The 19,717-nt window shown below is 43.7% G+C and overlaps 1 protein-coding gene across 9 annotated transcripts in view; it reads right to left on the bottom strand.

The window, feature by feature from the left end:
- DLG2 (discs large MAGUK scaffold protein 2) overlaps nt 1-19,717 on the bottom strand; it is a 1,152,012-nt gene that overhangs the window by 65,405 nt on the left and 1,066,890 nt on the right. For all 9 annotated transcript variants that reach the window (XM_023762195.1, XM_023762199.1, XM_023762198.1 and 6 more), the window contains one exon: nt 4,768-4,944. In XM_023762195.1, the coding sequence (XP_023617963.1) occupies nt 4,768-4,944 (177 nt within the window). The remainder of the gene's footprint in view (nt 1-4,767; nt 4,945-19,717) is intronic.

Here is a 19,717-nt window from a genome sequence, read left to right as displayed (position 1 = left end):
CAGATGGCATCTATCCCTCTGTCTGCTGCCCTTTCACTCCTCTTGACACCTGCTATAGACTGAACGTTTGTGCCCTCAACCCCCACCTTGTCAGTTCATCTAGTGAAGCCATGATCCCCAATGTGATGGTATTTGGAGGTGGGGGCTTTGGGAGAGAATTAGGTCAGGAGGGTGGAGACATTATAAATGGGATTAGTGCCCTTAGAAGAAGAGACATTTGAAAAAACAAGCTCTCTTTCAGCCACGTAAGGAGACAGCAAGAAGGCCATCTGCCAACTAGGAAGAGGGCCCTCACTGGGAACCCAATTAGCCAGCACCTTGAATTTGGACTCTGAATCTCCAGAACTGTGAGAAATCAATGTTTATTGTTTAAACCACCCAATCTGTGGTATTTTGTTATTGAAGCCTAAGACGAGTAGGACAATACCTTTATTTATGATACAGCCCTCATTGCTCTAATCACAGTGCAGCTGTACCATAGTTACATGCTGGTCCCATAAATGTTGAGCTCCAGAGAGTGGCCCGATGACAGCCCTTGGAACCCAGATGCTGCTCAAGCAATGCTTGCTGAATTAAATTTTGAGAAGTCTTACTTTTGTAACTTTGGGAGATAGGATTGCATATGAATTAGGAACATCAATTCTGCAGCCTAGATTCAAATCGCAGTTCCATCATGTACTAGCTAGGCAGTTTTAGGCAAGTTAACCAACCTCCTGATTTATCAAATGAAAATAATAATATCACTCCTTTTATAAGGTTGCAATGCAGTTTAAATAAGTTAATTGTAAAGGACATAGAACAGTGTCTAGCATGTCCTAGGGGTATTTTGGTAAATAAAATTTATTCACCATCTTCAAAAAATGGAGGGCAATCATTTTCATCTTGGTTTTATTGGGATGATTAAATGGAATAGTAATAGGGAAACATCTTTGTAAGGAGTAATGTCACACACTGATGTAATCTATTATGAGATTTTTCCAGATCCACTCCACTAGCTGAACTATACTCATAAAAGGGGCTATGGGGAAATTAAGGATGGAAAAATAACCCCAATGTTATAGTAAATTATATTTGTATCAGCTGCCATTTATTCTGAGCTGAATGAAATCTGAAATGAGGCTGCCTCATTAGAAGTAAAGTATTAAAGAGTAGGCTCAGAACAGGCTCATGACAGGCTTTAAATTGCATTAAAGCAAGTGCATAAGACTCTGTGAAGAACCAAGATGGTGGTGTAAGTAAACGCCTGTACTTGCTGCCTCCCACAACCACATCAAAATTACAACTAAAACACAGAACAACCATCATTTAGAACCGGCTAAAAGCTGGCTGAATAGAAGTCCTACAACTAGAGAAGTAAAAAAGGAAGCACATTGAGACTGGTAGGAGGGGCAGAGGCACAGAATGGGCTGGACTGGCACCCATCTGTGCCCCTTTTTTAAATCAGGAGGGAGATAGACTCTGTGGAGCTGCCCATGAGGAGCAAGGGGTCTCAGCCCCACACCAGACCCCTATCCCAAAGTCCCAGAGCTGGGAAGAGAAGTCCCTACAACTTTGGGCTGTAAAAATCAGTGGGGATTGGGGCTGAGTGACACGGAGGCTGGTGAAGATCCAGGTGTTCCTTTTAAAGAACCAGGCAGGAACTTACACGGTCTTACTTCTTCTGAGCTCCAGCACCAGGGGCACCCAGACACATATGGGGAGGAACTGGATTGTCTGGCATCGGGGCAGGAACTCGGGGGAGGCTTTCTCCCAGAAAGGGCTGCTTGCAGGGTTCACTGTTCTAGTGCTGGGATCTCCCTGTCCCAGGGCTGACTGGCAGCCAAGTAGAGTTTCCATCAGCTTGGCCCAGACTGTTTGCTCCACCCTGGTGATTTCCTGAGACCCCACCCAATCCAATTTATAGCTCCACCCAACCTGGTTGCACCCAATTTTCCACATGAATAGCCTGTCCCTGCTCAGGCTCCAGACTTTGCTAAAATCTCTCAAACAAGCTTCAGTTGGTGACAGTGTGCCACAAACCTATCAATAAAAGGGCCAAGACCCAGCACTAGCACCAGCCTGCCTTGCTGCACAGCTGGGCCTTGCCTCCTGCACAACAGCTCTCCCACTGTAGTCGCAACTGGTCATCACAGCCAATTGACCTGGAGGCCAACTCCTCCCATAGATGCCAAGAGCAATCAAGGCTCAACTACAAGACTGTGCACACAGCCCACACAGGGGCACACCTGATGAAAGAATTGCAAGTCCAAGCACAAAGAGTCTCAAACAAGAGGGGGGCGGGAAGAGATTAACCAAAGATCTTACCTATGGACACAGACAGTAGGGTGGTGAAAGCCTGGGTGGGGTGGGAACTGGGTGGAGGGGAGCAGTGGAGGGAAAAAGGGGGACATCTGTAATACTCTCAACAATAAAGGGTTTTTTTTAAAAGAACTCTGTGAGATATATTTTAATTTCTTCTTTATACTTTTCTAAAATTTTCCACTTTTCTACAGTGAAATGTATGACTTTGGAATGAATTAAATTCTAAAGAGAAAATTTTAGAGAAATTAATTTATAGCCACACACACACACACACAGGCACACACATACACATATGAAGGAGGGAACTGGTCCCTCGTGAGATACAATACAAACAAATATCAATATTAGATTCACTAGACAAACTTCTTTTCCTGGCCAGCTGTAGTATGGTTGTTAAAATGATTCTCACCCCCCTCAAAAAGACAGCCAACTAAGAATGACTGCTAGCAGGTGGAAGATTACAAGAAGACTAGCACCTAGAATGTTTCTTGGGAAGAAAAGGATGTGTAATCCAACAAAGGAAGAAGTATTGACAAGGCTGATTAGAATCAAAGAACCACAGGGTTGGAAAGAGACTGAAAAATCATACAGTTCAACTCTCCCATCCAAAGCCTGACTCCTTTGTGCAATTTTCCTGACACCACATCTTCTATTATCAGAATCACCTAGAGGAATTTACAGAAAAATAAAGATTTCCAGGACCCATCCAGGCGGACTGAATTAGAATCTTAGTGTGTGTGTGTGTGTGTGTGTTTGGGGGAGGGGGGGCGCAGCGTGAGGGGTGTGAGGGGGAGGTAGAAGGCGGGTATATCTAAGTGTTTATAATGTTCCCCTGGTGTGAAAAATCATTATTCTAGTTCACTATCTTCCAGGTACTCTACACCATCTCTGGGCAGCTCTGACTGGTAAAAGCACTTTAACATGAGCTGAAGTCTATTCCCACAAAGTGTTCCTTCCCACCCATTTCATCCTTGGGGCTTTTTTCTACAGAGCAGCCCCTCAGACAGCTTCGGTTAATTAAATCAAACCAAATAAAAATGCATGCTGCTTTGACATATTCTTTTTTGAAGTAAATGAAAATGGAGAAACACAGAATATAAACTAGGGCTGAGAGAAATGCTCTGAATACAAAATCGTTCAGAAAACATTACAAGCCATGGCACAAACTCTGAATGTCCTCTCAAAGCAACGTGAGGCAGCTATCCAGGTGCCCAGAGGTTTAGAGAACCCCAGGTACCTGTCTGCTAGCGGGGGAAGGGGTGGGGGGGAGGGGGGGCAGGGAGAGTCCTGAGCATGGGCACGGGGGTGGGGAGGTTCCCTGGAGTTTCAGCGCTTCTCTGCAAGTCCACCCTTCAAGGTGAGGGAGCAGCTGTGAATAGTTGGCTTGCTACCCTCCCCCCTTTCTCCCCAGGCTGTGAGGCCACAGGCAGAGCAAGATAGGAGACCAGTCTTCTCTGGGGTGCAAATGCCCTGCGGGGTTATTCTTCGGTATAATTTACATCTTCCCACTGTGGTTTGAGCCGCTCAGTCACTGGACCATGTTGTGTGTGGCACTTACATCCTTCACTGAGGATTTTTACAGAGGTGTTGGGGGTCTGGATGTGAGGCGAGCCCTTTGAGAAACCCGCAGCTCATGGTGACTGCTCTGAATAAGCATTATCCCCCACTTTCATTTCTTGCCATTTCTCTTCTCTAGGGTGCAGATAGTTTGGTTCTTAGTATCTGGGGTGAAGATTAGAAGCTGCTGGGACAGATGAAGGACTTGGCTGTTCTGAAGTATATTCTTGCCTTTCTAAAGCAGAGTTGAACAAATACTTAGAAAAGAAAGAGCATAATTCTCTCGACTTAGGAAACACGGAACTAAATATCTGAGTGGGAGTGAGTGGAAAGTTGTAGGGTAGGGTGGGGAACAGGATAACTAAAGGAGTGAAAAGCAGTTGTAAACTCAGTCTTTCCACCTCACCTGATTTGACAGCTCGTGTCCCAAGCATCTGATTTGGAAGGGAATGGAAGTTTGTAGTTGATTTCCTTCAATATTTGGAGGTAACACACAACCAGGGCCTTATCTTAGTAAACAATCTACTTCCTTTGGCATTTACCTGGTCTTTCTATGAAATTATCTGTTAAATTTTGAACCTTTGGAATAAGCCTTCTGAGGGTGTAAGTCAGCATGCAAGCTGACGGACATAATCTTGCAATTGGGAATGCTGGTCGTAGTTTGAGGAAGGCAGTATTGGCAGATCCTCTTCTTTCCTTTATGCCCTATCACAGTCACCAGCTTCAGTAAAACCCTAACATGAAGGGAGTGAGACTATTTAATTCATGTCACCTGTCAATTTCCCTGCAGACTGACTTTCCCCCTCAAAGAGATACTTGTGAACAGTTTGTCCCATGTTCATCCTCCCTCATCTCCCCTCCCCGGAGAGCAGAAGAGCGAGTGCTCTGAAACAGGGAAGGCCTTCTTACCTCCGTTTGCTGGGGATGACCCCCATCTCCTCACTGTCTCCATCCAGGGTGACTCTCCGGGCTTGCCACCACTCATCATCAGAGGCGTTGATAACATGGAGAATATCTCCGTATTTAAAACTAAGTCCTTGGCTTGGCAGCCCACTGTCCTTGCTCTTGTCATAGTCAAACATGGCTCTGGAGGGAGTGAAAAGAGAGGACATTGTTAGGACTCCCTGGAGCACAGATTTAGGATGCACAGTTTTGATTTTTCACTCTTGCCCTGAGCACCCATCATCCAGCTTTTAGGACTAACTCCCAAATTGCAGTCCATGTTCCCATTGCTTTGGTCACAAGTGGAGGCTAGTTCTTTTTTAAAAAAATATATTTTATTTATTTTTTACAGAGAGGAAGGGAGAGGGATAAAAAGTTAGAAACATTGATGAGAGAGAAACATCGATCAGCTGCCTCCTGCACACCTCCTACTGGGGATGTGCCCACAACCAAGGTACATGCCCTTCACCGGAATCGAACCTGGGACCTTTCAGTCTGCAGGCCGACTCTCTATCCACTGAGCCAAACCGGTTAGGGCTCAAGTGGAGGCTAGTTCTTGCTTCTCCTTGGTGGTTGCAGGGGGAGCCTCTAGACTCTTGAAACTGGGGTGCTTTCCTTGGAGACCATCATTTGTGACAAGGTGATAATAGGAGATGGTAAAGATAGTTTAGTACCTGCTGAAGATTTAAAAAAATATATATTTTATTGATTTTTTACAGAGAGGGAGGGAGAGGGATAGAGAGCTAGAAACATCGATGAGAGAGAAACATCGACCAGCCGCCTCCTGCACACCTCCCACTGGGGATGTGCCCGCAACCATGGTACATGCCCTTGACCGGAATCGAACCCGGGACCTCTCAGTCCGCAGGTCGACGCTCTATCCATTGAGCCAAACCGGTTTGGCGAAGATTTTTTTTCTTTCTCACTATGGTCAATTTTTTAAAATCACGAAAAAGAAGGAAATAATGAAGAGGAGCATGGGCATCTTTCTGAAGGAACCATTTGTGTTATGGACAAATCCTCTCAGATGTATCGTTCTGTAGAACCCTTTCCTTTATAATAGAGGAAAATGGTAAAAACTCAGATGTCCACTCACAGGGGACTGTGATCCCTCCATCTACTGGAATACTGGACCATCACTGAAATTGGATGGTTGCAGAGATTAACATAATGACACGAATAAATGCTTAAAATGCAATAATGCAAATCTGTACACCTATGTTTATGTGTGTGTGTATAGATAGATCAAAATTATATGGACAAGACAAATCTTGTTGCTCCCACAGAATGCTGAGCCCACCTCATCATTGCAATGATCACTCTGGGTTGTATGTCTTGCTTTATGCATCATGCTTTCCCCACCGAAGAGCATTTGCTTAGCCTAGCAAAGCCCAACACAGGAATGACTGGTGGGGTGAGGGAATTGGATGCAGAATTAAAATGATGACCGAGACCTTATACTAACCAGCTGTTGCCTTCAGAAGGTACAATTTGTCTCAAGTCCTATATTGGCCCCCTCCTCCTGTATGCTCCACTCTCACAAACCACCACCACACACACAGCACACAATTTCTCTAGAGGAGCAGATTTTTCCATCTCCCTCTTTATTCCCCTGCGATTCCATTCTAAGAATTTCCCTGGAGTGCAAGCACTATGCAAGAAAAATTAGCTAGATCTGAGAAACAGACTTTTCTAATATCACTGAGGACTAAGTGGGGTTCTTTTCATTTTTTTTCTCCTTATGAAAGAAATGCCATATCTGCTGTCATGGCAACCGAAAAGAGCTGAAGGCAGCATCTAAAGCTCTGAAATGCTGCAGGAAAAGTCGAATTCCTTGCAACACCGCCCCTTCCTCCATTAACTCTATCCCCATGGGAGGAATATGGGGGGACTTTTTAGGTTTCAGCCCCAGAATGACTCCTTTCTACCTTGGCCATTTGCATGTTCCTACCGAAAGTTTCAACAAAGCCCGTGCCAGGAAAACAGGGCGGGGAGAGGACAGAGACCCACTCTGGAAATTGTCACTTCTCTGGCTGGGCGATGTGACATAAATTAACATTCTGAGCCACAGGTTTTTTCATGCGAAATTAGTCCAATAACTATCTCCACAGGGAGCTGTTGTGAGCATTAATAAAATAACACATACAAAGCACCTAGCCCCCGGTAGGTGCCGCATAGCAGAGTATAACACAGGGGTTAAGAATATAGACTGAGGGGCCACACTGTGAGGGCCATATTGTGGCCTATGACTTCCTATGAGTCATATAAAGAGTGTCCCAAAATTCACGCAAGAAGTAATTTTGATAGAAAACACAGGTTTATAATTTAAAATTATAAATTTTTTATTGATTCATAACATAAAGTATACAGTATAGGGTTATGTATGGAATAGCATATCGGATAAATGGCCTCCACAGCTTTGCTGGCACATACGCACTCTTTTGTTATTGCCTGAGCAGCTGCATTTTCGAAGAAGAATGGTCCGATGATGCCTCCAGCCCAAAATCCGCACCAAACAGTGACACATTGTGGATGCATTTGTTTCTCAACAATCACTCGTGGATTTTCTGAACCCCAAATGTGACAACTTTGTTTTTTGTTTTTTTTTTGTTTTTTTTTTTTTAAATATATTTTATTGATTTTTTACAGAAAGGAAGGGACAGAGATAGAGAGTTAGAAACATCGATGAGAGAGAAACATCGATCAGCTGCCTCCTGCACATCTCCTAATGGGGATGTGCCCGCAACCCAGATACATGCCCTTGACCGGAATCGAACCTGGGACCTTTCAGTCCGCAGGCCGACGCTCTATCCACTGAGCCAAACCGGTTTCGGCCAACTTTGTTGATTAACCAAGCCATCAAGACGAAAATGAGCCTCATCGAAATTCAGCCACATTTATGCAAAACGGTCATGGAAAATTTCAACAAAAGAGTGCGTATGTCCAGCAAAGCTGTGGAGGCCATTTACCTGATATGCTATTCCATACATAACCCTATACTGTATACTTTATGGATCAATAAAAAATGTACAATTTTTCATTATAAACCTGTGTTTTCTATCAAAATTACTTCTTGCATGAATTTTGGGACACCCTTTAGCTGTTTACCCAGGCGAGCTACGTACCCTCTCGTAGGGCTCAGTTCTGTCCTATGTAACAGTGGTGATAACAGTACCTCAGTGAAGGAATAGTATGGATGAAATGTTACCCAAGGCAATACGTGGAAAGCATGCACAACAGTACCTGGCTCATAGTGACAATAAGTATGAACTGTTGTTATTATTTCCCCTTTCCCTTTTGAGTGTATATTCACAAAAACCTTTCTACAAATGCTACTCTGTGCAAACAGTTGCTGACATAGCAGTCCTGAGGCCACTACCCTCCAGAAGGCTTGCTTGCAAGAGTGGCTCTTGGCTTACTTCTGGGAACTTAGGTTTTGGGAAGTTTCTCACAGTTCCCACTCTGCCTAAACTGTGTAACTAGTTACATGATGCTGAACACTGGCTTCTCTTCTGGGAGTCTGGGAATTTGCCAGGCAGAGGAACCTGTGTGATCAGCCCCCACTAAAAACCCTGGACCCTGAGTCTCCAGTGAGCTTCCCAGGTAGACAATATTTTACACCTGTTGGCACAATGTGTTGCCAGAGGAACTGGGCATGTCCTGGGTGACTCCACTGGGAGGGGACTCTTGGAAGCCGGTACCCAGTTTTCAGGCTCCTTTTCTGCGCTGATTTTGCTTTGAATCCTTTCACTCTAATAAATCAGTTATGACTATGATGAGGCTGAGGCCTGTGAACCCTCCTAGTGAATCATTGACCCAGGAGTTGTCTTGGGGACCCCCAACACTCCCTGGAGATTGTAAAGCATATTCATATGCACTACCTCATTTGTGATTCACTCCAACCCTACAAATAACTATGTCCACATACATAGTGGTACCCCCTTACTATAGATAAGGGATCTATCTGGTGGCGCCCAGTGACTAACCGCAGATACATGACCTAGGGCTGGAGCTGAGGTCTCCTGATCCTGAGTCCCAGCTCTATTCTTTTTACCTCGTCTCCCCCTCAATCGGGGAGGTGGCAGAGGTGGTGACAAGGTGGCAAGGATGATAACCGTGATGGCAACCACAACTAATGCCCATGTTAGGGGGTCTAACACTTTGCATTCATTGTCTTATTTGACATCAGAGCAACCCGAAAGGTAGAAATTTGTATTTGTTTTACAGATGAGAGAAGGAAACTCAGGAAGTTAAGGGTCCTGCCCGAGGCCACGTGTACACCTATGGTAGACAATGGATCTAGAACAAGCTCTGTCTGAGTTCCAAATCCTCATTCTTGGCCCTTTCAGCATCAGGCTCAAGTTCCCAGTCTGTCACCCTCTGGCCATGGTCATACCTTAGCAGCACCAGGAACCTTAGAGTTACCTTCAGACTTGACCACCGCTTCCCCTATAAATCCCTGAAGTTCCCAGCCATTTCGTTCTTGACCCAGTATTTCTTTTTAAGAAATATATATTTTTATTGATTTCAGAGAAGAAGGGAGAGGGAGAGAGAGAGAGATAGAAATATCAATGATGAGAGAGAATCATTGATTGGCTGCCTCCTACAACCGCCCCCCCCCCCTCATTTTGGGGATTCAGCCTGCAACCTGGGCATGTGCCCTGACAGGGAATCGAACCCTGACCTCCTGGTTCATAGGTTGATGCTCAACCACGGAACCACGCTGGCCTGGCTTTCCCCAGTATTTCTTATCTTAAAAATTCTCGAAGCTCTGGTTTGGCTCCTTCTGAATGGAAAGTGTAGGGAGTGGAGGTAGAAAAGCCACCAGGAAAGCTGGCAGGTGGTGGCTGAGAAGGCAGGCTCTAGCATCAGGCTGCCTGGGTTTGCCACTTTTGAACTCTGTGACCTTGAACAAGTTGCTTGACCTCTCTGGGCTTCAACGGTAAAACTAGCATAGTAATAACAGCAGCTGAGGACTAAATGAAATAATATATGCAAAGTATTGCAACACCAACTTGGCACTAGTGAGTGCTCAGCAACTGTTTATTATTACTGTAATAATTGTTATTCTGAAAAAATGGACTGGGTCCCAATGGGCCACTTAGCATAGCTGTCTTGTGGACTCTGTATAGACATTTATTTACTTTTTTAATATACATATTTTATTGCTTTTTTACAGAGAGGAAGGGAGAGGGATAGAGAGTTAGAAACATCGATGAGAGAGAAGCATCGATCAGCTGCCTCCCGCACACCCCCTACTGGGGATGTGCCTGCAACCAAGGTACATGCCCTTGACTGGAATCGAACCTGGGACCCTTCAGTCCCCAGGCCAATGCTCTATCCAGTGAGCCAAACCAGCTAGGGCTGTATAGACATTTTAAAGCCTCTCTATCCTCAGGACCCAGCACAGCACTGGGCACTAAGTGGACCCTCGGTGCAGGTCTGGGAAATGTTTCAGGTGACCTTCAGAAGCCCCACTTCTCCAAAGCCTCAGCGTCCCCACATGTAAGGGGAGGGGAGTAGAGACTGTTCCCAGAGGTGCCCACCAGGGTCAAACACTCATGGCCTGCGCTCTATTCTCTTCCAAGAATCCCTGAGGGGAGGTTCCCACTCTGGCCTTCAGCAATCAGTGTCCCGGAGGAAGGGGCGTGGCGACTCTCTTTCCATGAGTGCTATTATCTGGGACAACCTTCCCCTCTAGGATCATGCCGATTCAGACTTGTCAGGTCCCTAAAAACAAGCAGCTGACATGTTTCAGCATTGCCTGGCTCCTTTGGATATTAATGGATCGTCACATCTGGGGAAAATGCTCCAATGCCTCATCACTTAATTTAAAAAGCGATAAGCTGTTTTTAATTTGCTTTATGTGCTAATTCATCACAGCAACTTTTATAAAATGCCATTAAGACTCACACTTCCCACCCAGGGTGCTTTTAACAAGTCCATTAGACAAGAGGAATTAGACATGAATAATGCAGTGGCTCTCCCATCCTCCTGCCCCTCCTGCATTTCAGTGTGTGGTGGCCCCTGGCCAAGCCGGGGCGTCTAGGGAGGGAAGAGTAAAGCTGCTCATCCTGAAGCTGAGGGCCGTGGCTGTGAGACACTTGGGTACCTGATGAAACTGTGCTTAGTAAGTGCCCACAATGTGCTAAGGACTCTACATGCATTGTCTCACTCAATTTACTGGGGAGGAAGACAGCAGTTGGGTTATATGCTAAGCATTGGAGAGAGAAGAGACCTGGGTTTAAGTCCCAGTGCCATTCCTCGTTGTGAATTTCAGGAGTTATGTTACTTCACCTCTCAGATGGCCTCTGAACCATAGATGACAACTCCCTCATCTGTGAAATACAGACAATGAGGACATTAACTCAAAAGATTGCTATAGACATGCAACGACGGGAAGATGCACACAAAGTGCCCAACACCAAACAGAATGAATTTCACTTTATTATTTCTGATAGCAATCCTGCCATGCAAGCAGTTTTGATCTCATACAGGAAATGAGACTCAAAGAGCTAAAATGAAAAAAAAAAAGCTAGTATGTGGCAGAACCAAGATTTAGATTTAAATATAGATAGATGTGTCTGAATCTAAAGCCCAGCTTGGAATTCTCGATTAGGAATGTGGGACTTAGACCACATGTCCAAGGACTTTGTGATTTGGTCACATTTATAAGGACACCACGCACTGGATTCCAGGAGCGAGGTGTGAGTCGTTTATTAAGTGCACATTCAGTTCTCACAACTGCCCTGCCGTGCATATACTGGCCCTGTATTACAGATGAGAAAATATAGATTTGGATGATCTAAGTAGCATATCCTGAGTCACACCAGCTGTCAAGTGGTGGGGCAGAACTCAGCTCAAAACCTGCCTACCTCTGTGAGGCCAGAGAACTTCCTGTTAACCAAACTGTGTGTTTTTGCAAGCAACCCTCTCCAACCCAAAACACCCACACTCTCTATTGTGCTAAGACTGCAGTAACATTTACTAATCATGGATCATAATAGCATGTTAGTCAGAGGATCGATTTTGGCTGAACCACTTTGAGATTGGTATAGTGCAGTGGTCGGCAAACTGCAGCTCGCGAGCCACATGTGGCTCTTCCACAAAATACCACGTGTGGGCGCGCATGTACAGTGTGATTGAAACTTCGTGGCCTATGCGCAGAAGTCGGTATTTTGTGGAAGAGCCACACTCAAGGGGCCAAAGAGCCGCATGTGGCTCGTGAGCCGCAGTTTGCCGACCACTGGTATAGTGGAATGGCAAGGGTGGAGAGAACCCACAGGGACAGTGCCCCTAAGAACAGGAAAAAGCACATGATGTGTCTCATGGTTGCCCAGAATATGGTAGGAAGAATAATCCCCAAGCACCTCTTGCCAAAGGTGTCCACTCCTTACTCCCCAGAACCTGTGACTATGTTACTTAATATGGCAAAAGGGATTTGCTGATGTGATAAGGGCTAAGGGTCTTGAGATGGGGAGATTATTTAGGATTATGTGGGGGGAGCCAACAGAGTCCTTAAATATGGAAGAGAAGACAGAAGAATAGGTCAGAGAGATGCTACATGAGAAGGACTAGACCGCCATTGCTGGGGTGGGAGATGGAGGAAGATAATTTGTTACAGCAGTAACAGGAAACTGGTAACAGAAGACAAGACACAAGTTGATTTACTAGAGGGCCGGTAGAAGGCAAAGCCCACCGGTCTGATATCCTCTCAAAGGTTCTTTAGAATAAAATCTAGTCAGTGACAATAATAACAACCTACTGAGTACCTCCTATTGGGCTGGCCATGTGCAAAGTACCATTTCTTCACCTGATTTCATCTTATTGAGTCTTTGTAAATAGCTTGAGATATAGGTATGATCATTTCTACTTTGCAGTTAAAAAACTTAAGGCTTTAGCCCAGCTGGTGTTGCTCAGTATTTGAGCGTTGACCAATGAACCAAGAGGTCATGGTTTGATGGTTCGATTCCTGGTCAGGGCACATGTCTGGGTTGTGGGCTCCGTTTCCCAATGTGGGGCGTGCAGAAGGCAGCCGATCAATGATTCACTCTCATCATTGATGTGTCTATCTCTCTCCCCCTCTCCCTTCCTCTCTGAAATCAATAAAAATATATTAAAAACAACAACTCAAGGCTTTTATTTCATCCAATTCTCACAAAAACCCTATGAGAAATATTATTGTCTCTATTTTCTGATAAGGAAACTGACACACAAAAGAAGCAGCCCTTTCCTTTTCTTAAGTTGCAAAGCCGTCTGCTGGTTCCTTGAAGTGGGAAGCCCATTCAAGACTGGGAATGTGATTCATCTGCACTGGATCAGAAGCCACTGAGGGTCAGAAGCTCCCAAGTCTAGCCTTGCAAATGCATTTATAAAGGAACAAATGAACCAGCAAATTACTCCCTCCTGGGCTGTGAGCTTGCTTGGGCTGGAGAAGCTTCGGTTTCCATGACAACTTTAAGGTCCAAGAAGCAGAGTGCTTCAACTCAATTTCCTGTCTCTTGAAGTGGAGGCTTCTGCTTGATGAGAGGAGACCTGGTTCTCACCTTTCCATGCAGCAGGAGAGAGAACAAAAGCAGCTGGACAAAGTCTTGTCTCTGCTTGTCCCTCTGTGCCTGGCTTGAATGGGTACATTCCATTGTTAAGGGAAGTGGCTCAGGATGGTTCAAAATGCACAGATGTTGGGATAAAGGGACACATTCAAGTGAGTTCACCTCTTTCTGAGTGTCGTTGGCAAAAATCAGTGGATTAACCTGAGCCTTGGTTTACCTATAAAATGGGCTTAATCATTCCTACATCTCAGCATATTTTCAGGGATTCAATTATGTGACATAGGAAAAACATTTAGCATAAGAACTGCCAAATATATATATATTTTTTTACTTCACTCCTTCTATTCTCTAGAAATGAGTGAAAGTTATCTCTACAAGTATTGGAGGGAGAATGTAATATGGTGTCTTTTAAATCTGATATAAAAATACATTTATAGTAAACTTTCTCAAAACATGTTCCTGCCAAGGGGATGTGGGACTGGAAGCACGAGATCTGAACTTTAGTTGCTCTTTCTTTACAAATGATCAATTTCCAACTGTTTTTTCTTCTTAAAAGCATTTTTTCACCCACTTATAAACGTGATAATTAAGTGTTTCAAAAACAGAAGGCAACCTGGACATAGGGAGAACCTTGGATGGAGTTAGGAGGTCAGGGTCCTAATTCTGCCATCAACATGATTGTTACTATGTGAACCTGCATAAGTTACTTAACCTCTCTGTGCTTCACCTTCTATATCATGAACAGGCCAGAAACATTCTCTAAGGTGTGTTTCAGCTGTCATGATCTATGCCTTTGTCCTGCAAGACACTTTGGGGAAATGATATTAATATGTCTCATAGGACTGTGTTTGCATTGTGATAATCACTCTGTCACCTCCTCCATCAGTCCTGGGACCACTCCTTCTCCCTCCCCACACCCTCGCGGGCAGTTAACTACCCCTCGCATATACTCTTATATCAACCTGTATTGTGATTTAACATTTGCAAATTCTAGTTGGCACAAGCATGGGGGATGGGGAAGGTTTACATTCTTTCTATCCCCATATAGCCGATGCCCAATAAAAGTTATTTTCTATTATTCAATCTGTCACTTATACTTGTACTTGTCACAGGGAATTCAACAGTTTATTTTCTTTCCTATAGAGGCTTGGGCAGTTGGAAAAAATAGGTAAGAAAGGCCTGAGTGGCATCTAGCACAGGCGTTCCTGACTTTCTTAGGAAAGATGAACATCCGGGCAACAGTCCGGACAGTTCAGTCTCCCAAGTCAGAACACACTCATCCAGGGAAGAGGGAAATGCAGCTCTGTACTGATTACTTCGTACATCTCCCCAAGGAGCCATAACATCCACACCCTTGTGGGCGCGTCTTCATGTCCAGGCTCACAAGGCCACTTATGACCCCATTTAGTTTAGGTGCCCAATGAAAAGGCACCTAAAGCTATGAGCAAATCAGACTTAGTGGATCGGACACATTGGCTTCTGTCAATACTGCCGAGGTCATCGGCCAACATGCCATTGTTTACTGAGCGACCACTGAGCACACGGTAGACCTTACATGTCAGGTACTGTTACAGGTATTTATTATCTGTGATTGGAAAGATACCCCTGATTATGCAGGCACTGTTCCCATTTTATGGAGTAGCTGCACTGTGTGCCAGAGACTATGGTATCCCATGGGTTATGTCATTTAATCACCAATAACCTTGTAAGGCAGGTTGATGCTCTTTAAAGATACTATTCTCAGCATCCCAGACCGTTTCCTTCTATGTTAGGAGGGTGTTGGGAAAATGTCAATTTCTATTGTACCCAAGGAATCAGGCAGTCACGGTCACAATGGAAGATGGAGCTAATTGGGCACCATGGCCTGGGTCCTTTTGCAGCTGCATTTTGATTCTAATTGGGGAAGAAGTATTGCTGCCAGTGACAGCATCTCTCTCTCTCTCTCTCTCTCTCTCTCCCTCTCTCTCTCTCTCTCCCCACACACCCCCCCACCCGTCCCTTTCACGGCCAACTCTGCATGGCCAGAGGCCTGTGTATTGATCATTCCAGACAACTCATCATCCGAGTCTCCAGGGACGGGCCTCCTGCAGCCTGCCTTCTCTCTCAGGGTGTCCTAGCAATCTGTCAGGTTGGTTCACACTGAAGTGCCGACTGACAGGCCCCCGTCTGAGGGAAGCAGAGGCAAATCTGAACCTGCCCAGGCAGCTCATCAGACCACGGCGAATAATGCTTCAGGTTTCAGGGTTGGCTGAAGCTGAAAAGATCAATCATCTTAAAATCACTGTCTCCCCCATATGCCATCAGCTGGATCCTCAGAAAAATGAAACACAGGAGAGAGGAATATGTCCAGGATGAATGGTCCACGTTTTATGGTCGAAATAAAAGCTCTTACGTCCCAGCCTTGCTGATCAGGCAATCAGACATATTCATCAAGGTGCTTCAGAAAGGCTGACACAGCCTGACCACAGCCTTTGATTTCTGATCTGGGCTAAAAATGTAGACCAACCTTTGCTATTCAGTCTTGAGGATCTTACTGCCACAAATTAGTAAGCTTGCAGTGGAGAAGCAGAAGTATCCTGATAGGGAATTTCATTGTTGCTGATACGCAATTATCATTTAACATTTAAATGTCTCCATAGAAGACTTATGTAAAGATTATGGGATGTGGCCATGAAGAAAGTCCTGGGTTCCAGTAGGGGCGCTGCCATTGAATGTGATCTTCATTTCGGTACCTGGGTCTCCAAAGGTGCAGAATGAGGGGCAATAGACGCCTTATGAGAATTACATGTACAAGAGCTTTAGAACCCAGTAGGTGCTCACTATATGCCAATGGAGTCAAATCTAAATTTCTTCCGTGTCAATTCCATCCCTTTTTTATAATGTTACTGAAGCATGAACAAAGCAAGCCACAACACTTTCTGTTATGTATTTACATAGCAGACATCAGCTGCACGGGGCCTGGCTTAGAAGAGGTGTTGGAGAAATTTCACGACTTTCATGAGCAGATGAAAAGGGGGAGAAACACATCCAAGAACATTTCTTACAACCACCTCAAGTCCTGAATGGTGGTTTACCACAAAACCAGAGTGTGGGACAATCAATCACTTCAGCTCTTTCAATACTGAGCTTGTGTTTTTTCTTTATTTTGTCTATACATTTTTAGAAAACTGGGAGGAACTATAGACCTGGATTGAGGCCAGAGAAGATCTGGAATTAAGGAATTCCCATGTGTGAGATAAAGGCTCCCATTATCACCTAATGAATGAGGGTAGAGATAGAGGACAGAAGACGGTTTCTTTCTCACCCAGGTAAAAACACGGAGTTAGGACGTGGTTTAACTTCCACACATATGGTTATGAGATAGTAGTTACTTAAATATTAAATGCAATGGTGTTTACAGAGTGCCTACAATGTGCCAGTGACTATGTTATTTGCTGAGGACTCAGCAGGGAACAAGAGGCTTGCTTCTGTCCTCATGGAGCTTAATGTTTGCGAGTCTAGGTAAGAAGTACATTCATTCAGCTACTCACTTATTCATTTATTCATTTAGCAAATAGTTATCGAGTATGTGCCAATGACAATTCTAGGAGCTTGGGGCCTATCAGTGAATGGAAATAGACACAAATTCCTGCCTTTGTGGAGCTTACTAGTATATTCTAGTGATGGGAAATGCTAATAAGTAATAAACATAATGAATAAGTAAATAGCATAATAGGTTAGATGTGGATCATTGCTATGGTAAAAGTTAAAAATAGAGCAGGGTAAGGGAGGTCAGGATTTTGAGATGGGGTAGAGTTGAGGCGGTGGTGAAGGCTGAATTTTTAAGTGGGGTGGTCAAAGTAGGACTCACTGAGAAAGAGACATTGAGGTAAGGCTGGAGAGAGGGGAGGGAGTTAGTCATGCAGGCATCTGAGGAAAGTGTGCTAGGAAGAAGGAACACAGAGCAAAGGCCCTAAATATAGTTAAAACGGAATGTGATGCCTGCTATCATTGGAACTAGAACGAGGTGCTATGATATCACAGAGGAGGAATCTTCATCAGGTGAGAGTCTCATTTATCAGGTGGGAGTCTCATTTATCTTCCTGTCTCTTGCACTGAGCACAGAGGAGAAGGTGCTCATAACAAGAAGCGAAATTGAACTGAACTGAATTCAGAACCCAGGCTGTGTGACCTTGGGAACATTACCTCATCTCTTTGGTGCCTCATCTGTAAAATACAACAGTAGAAGCAGTCCAACCTGAGAGGAAACCAAGGGCTGGCCAGTCGGAATGCTGAGTGTGACAGTCTCCCCCAGCCGCCTACTTCTATTGGACTGGCCAGACCTCGAGCTCTGCAAGAACCCAAGCTTCTCCCAATAGTGCCAGGGGTTAAGCCCCAGAGAAAAGAAAAGGTTTTGAACCCCCAGCTCTGGCCCATACTTGATACAGAGAAAGCCTAGTAATCCTCTAGGCTTTGCATTATGGCCATGCATTTGAATGATGTGCTTCTTGTCTTGAGTCTAAGTTTAGAAATGATAAATGAAACCTGAACACAGGCTTGAAATGATAAATGAAACCTGAAAACAGGCTTAGGATGCTTGTTGGTATTTCATGGTTGAGTTTTAGGAATATCAGGTGGAATACTTAGGTCAGATGAATGCATGATTCCCCTAGAATTGGCCGAAAGAAAGCAGGTATTGGGTTTTGAAGAAATGCCCTGAAGAATGCTAATTTGGAGTAGTGGGGAGCAGGATTTCTCTTGTTTTAGGGGTGAGCATCCTAAGGGAACCAACTTGTTGTGAAGTTAATCAAGGTAGACTGTTTGGCAAGGAAGAGCTTCATTGCCAAGGACAGATTTAGATCAATTCTGGCAGGAAGTAAAGTCCACAAGGAGTTGTTTTCAATTTTATTTAATCAGTTGAGGAAGCTGAAGTTACTAACAGCAAATGGGGGAGGATGTGGAACCTATGAAATAGGGAGAGAAATCTGTATTTGGGTGAAGTAATTTGATTATCCATAGAGATGTGGGCTTTTGTAATTTCAGGGTAAAGTAAAATGTTCGTGATTTTATTGGCTTGAGTGGTAGTCTCTTACTTAGTCCAAAGTCTCAATGGGATTTATTATGTTTCCTTGTTCTCTCTCTCTCTTCTCTAAACTTTTGTTTTCAAAATCTGATGCATTTAATAAATAACTCTTGGTGGCTTTAAATAATTTCTAGTAATATTGTTTTTTCTAAAACTCAAGAGATCCCTTTTATGTTTCTTTTCCTTTGATGAATTAAAAACAATTGTAAAATTCCATGCAAAATATGATCAAATTTTATAAATTTATCTATTGATTGATCTCTCTCTGTTGGTACAATTAAACCAGGTATAATTTGTTCATGTGTATATTTGACTGATTTGTCTATATGCACAGATAAATGCCTAAAATATTAATCACTTAATGTTAAAAAATGAAACATTGGGTAATTTCCCCCACTTTGTTTTGTAAGTTTTAAATTTAATTGTCTTTTGCTTTTTTCTCTTTTATTCACTTAAGTATAGTTAGTATACAATATTATATTAGTTATATTAGTTTTAGGTATGCAATAAGTGATTCAACATTCATATACCTTACAAAGTGATCACCACAAGAAGTCTAAAATAAGTTCTAGTAACCACCTGTCACTGTGCATAGTTATTAAAATATTATTGACTATATTTCCCTTCACTTTTTTTCACTCACTATCCCCCACCCTCCTTCCCTCTGGCAACCACCCTTTTGGCCTTTCTTTCTATGAATCTGTTTTGTTTTGTTTTAGATTCCACATACAAATGAAACCATACATTATCTGTCTTTCTTATTTTACTGAGAATATCCCCAGGTCCATTCATGTTGTAGCAAATTTCATTCTTTTTTATTGCTGCATAATATTCCATTGTATTTATATATATACCACATCTGCTTTATCCATTTGTCTAACCATGGATACCTAGGTTGCTTCCAATAAAATCACCTTTCATCAGATACGCATTTGTTTTGAGGTAGGTTATTTTCTCCATATATTTGTCTAAGAAAATCTCACTTTCCTTCAATGTTTCCTGAAACCCAGGTAAAGCACAGCTCCAGGCAAATGATCCTTTGGAGTTATTTGAAGGAAACCATAGGAGATATTTGTACCGAAGCTCAACTCTCTGGCAGGTCTCTAGAATCCTCACGGATGTTTTCTGCTCCAAGTTATTCACTCTTATCTCAAGCACAAGGCCTGTGTTGAGGGGTCATTCAAATCCTGTCTTACAGCATTGTAAAGGTAATGAACTTTCGTGGGAGTTACTGTTGCAGTCTTAGTTTCAGGTGTCATTCAATGTAACACATTTTGTGATAGGCCTAAATGGGCCAAGAAGT

This window comes from Myotis lucifugus, unplaced genomic scaffold (assembly GCF_000147115.1).
Source record: "Myotis lucifugus unplaced genomic scaffold, Myoluc2.0 scaffold_236, whole genome shotgun sequence".
Taxonomy (NCBI): Eukaryota; Metazoa; Chordata; class Mammalia; order Chiroptera; family Vespertilionidae; genus Myotis; species Myotis lucifugus.
This window is presented reverse-complemented; position numbering and strand designations above follow the sequence as displayed.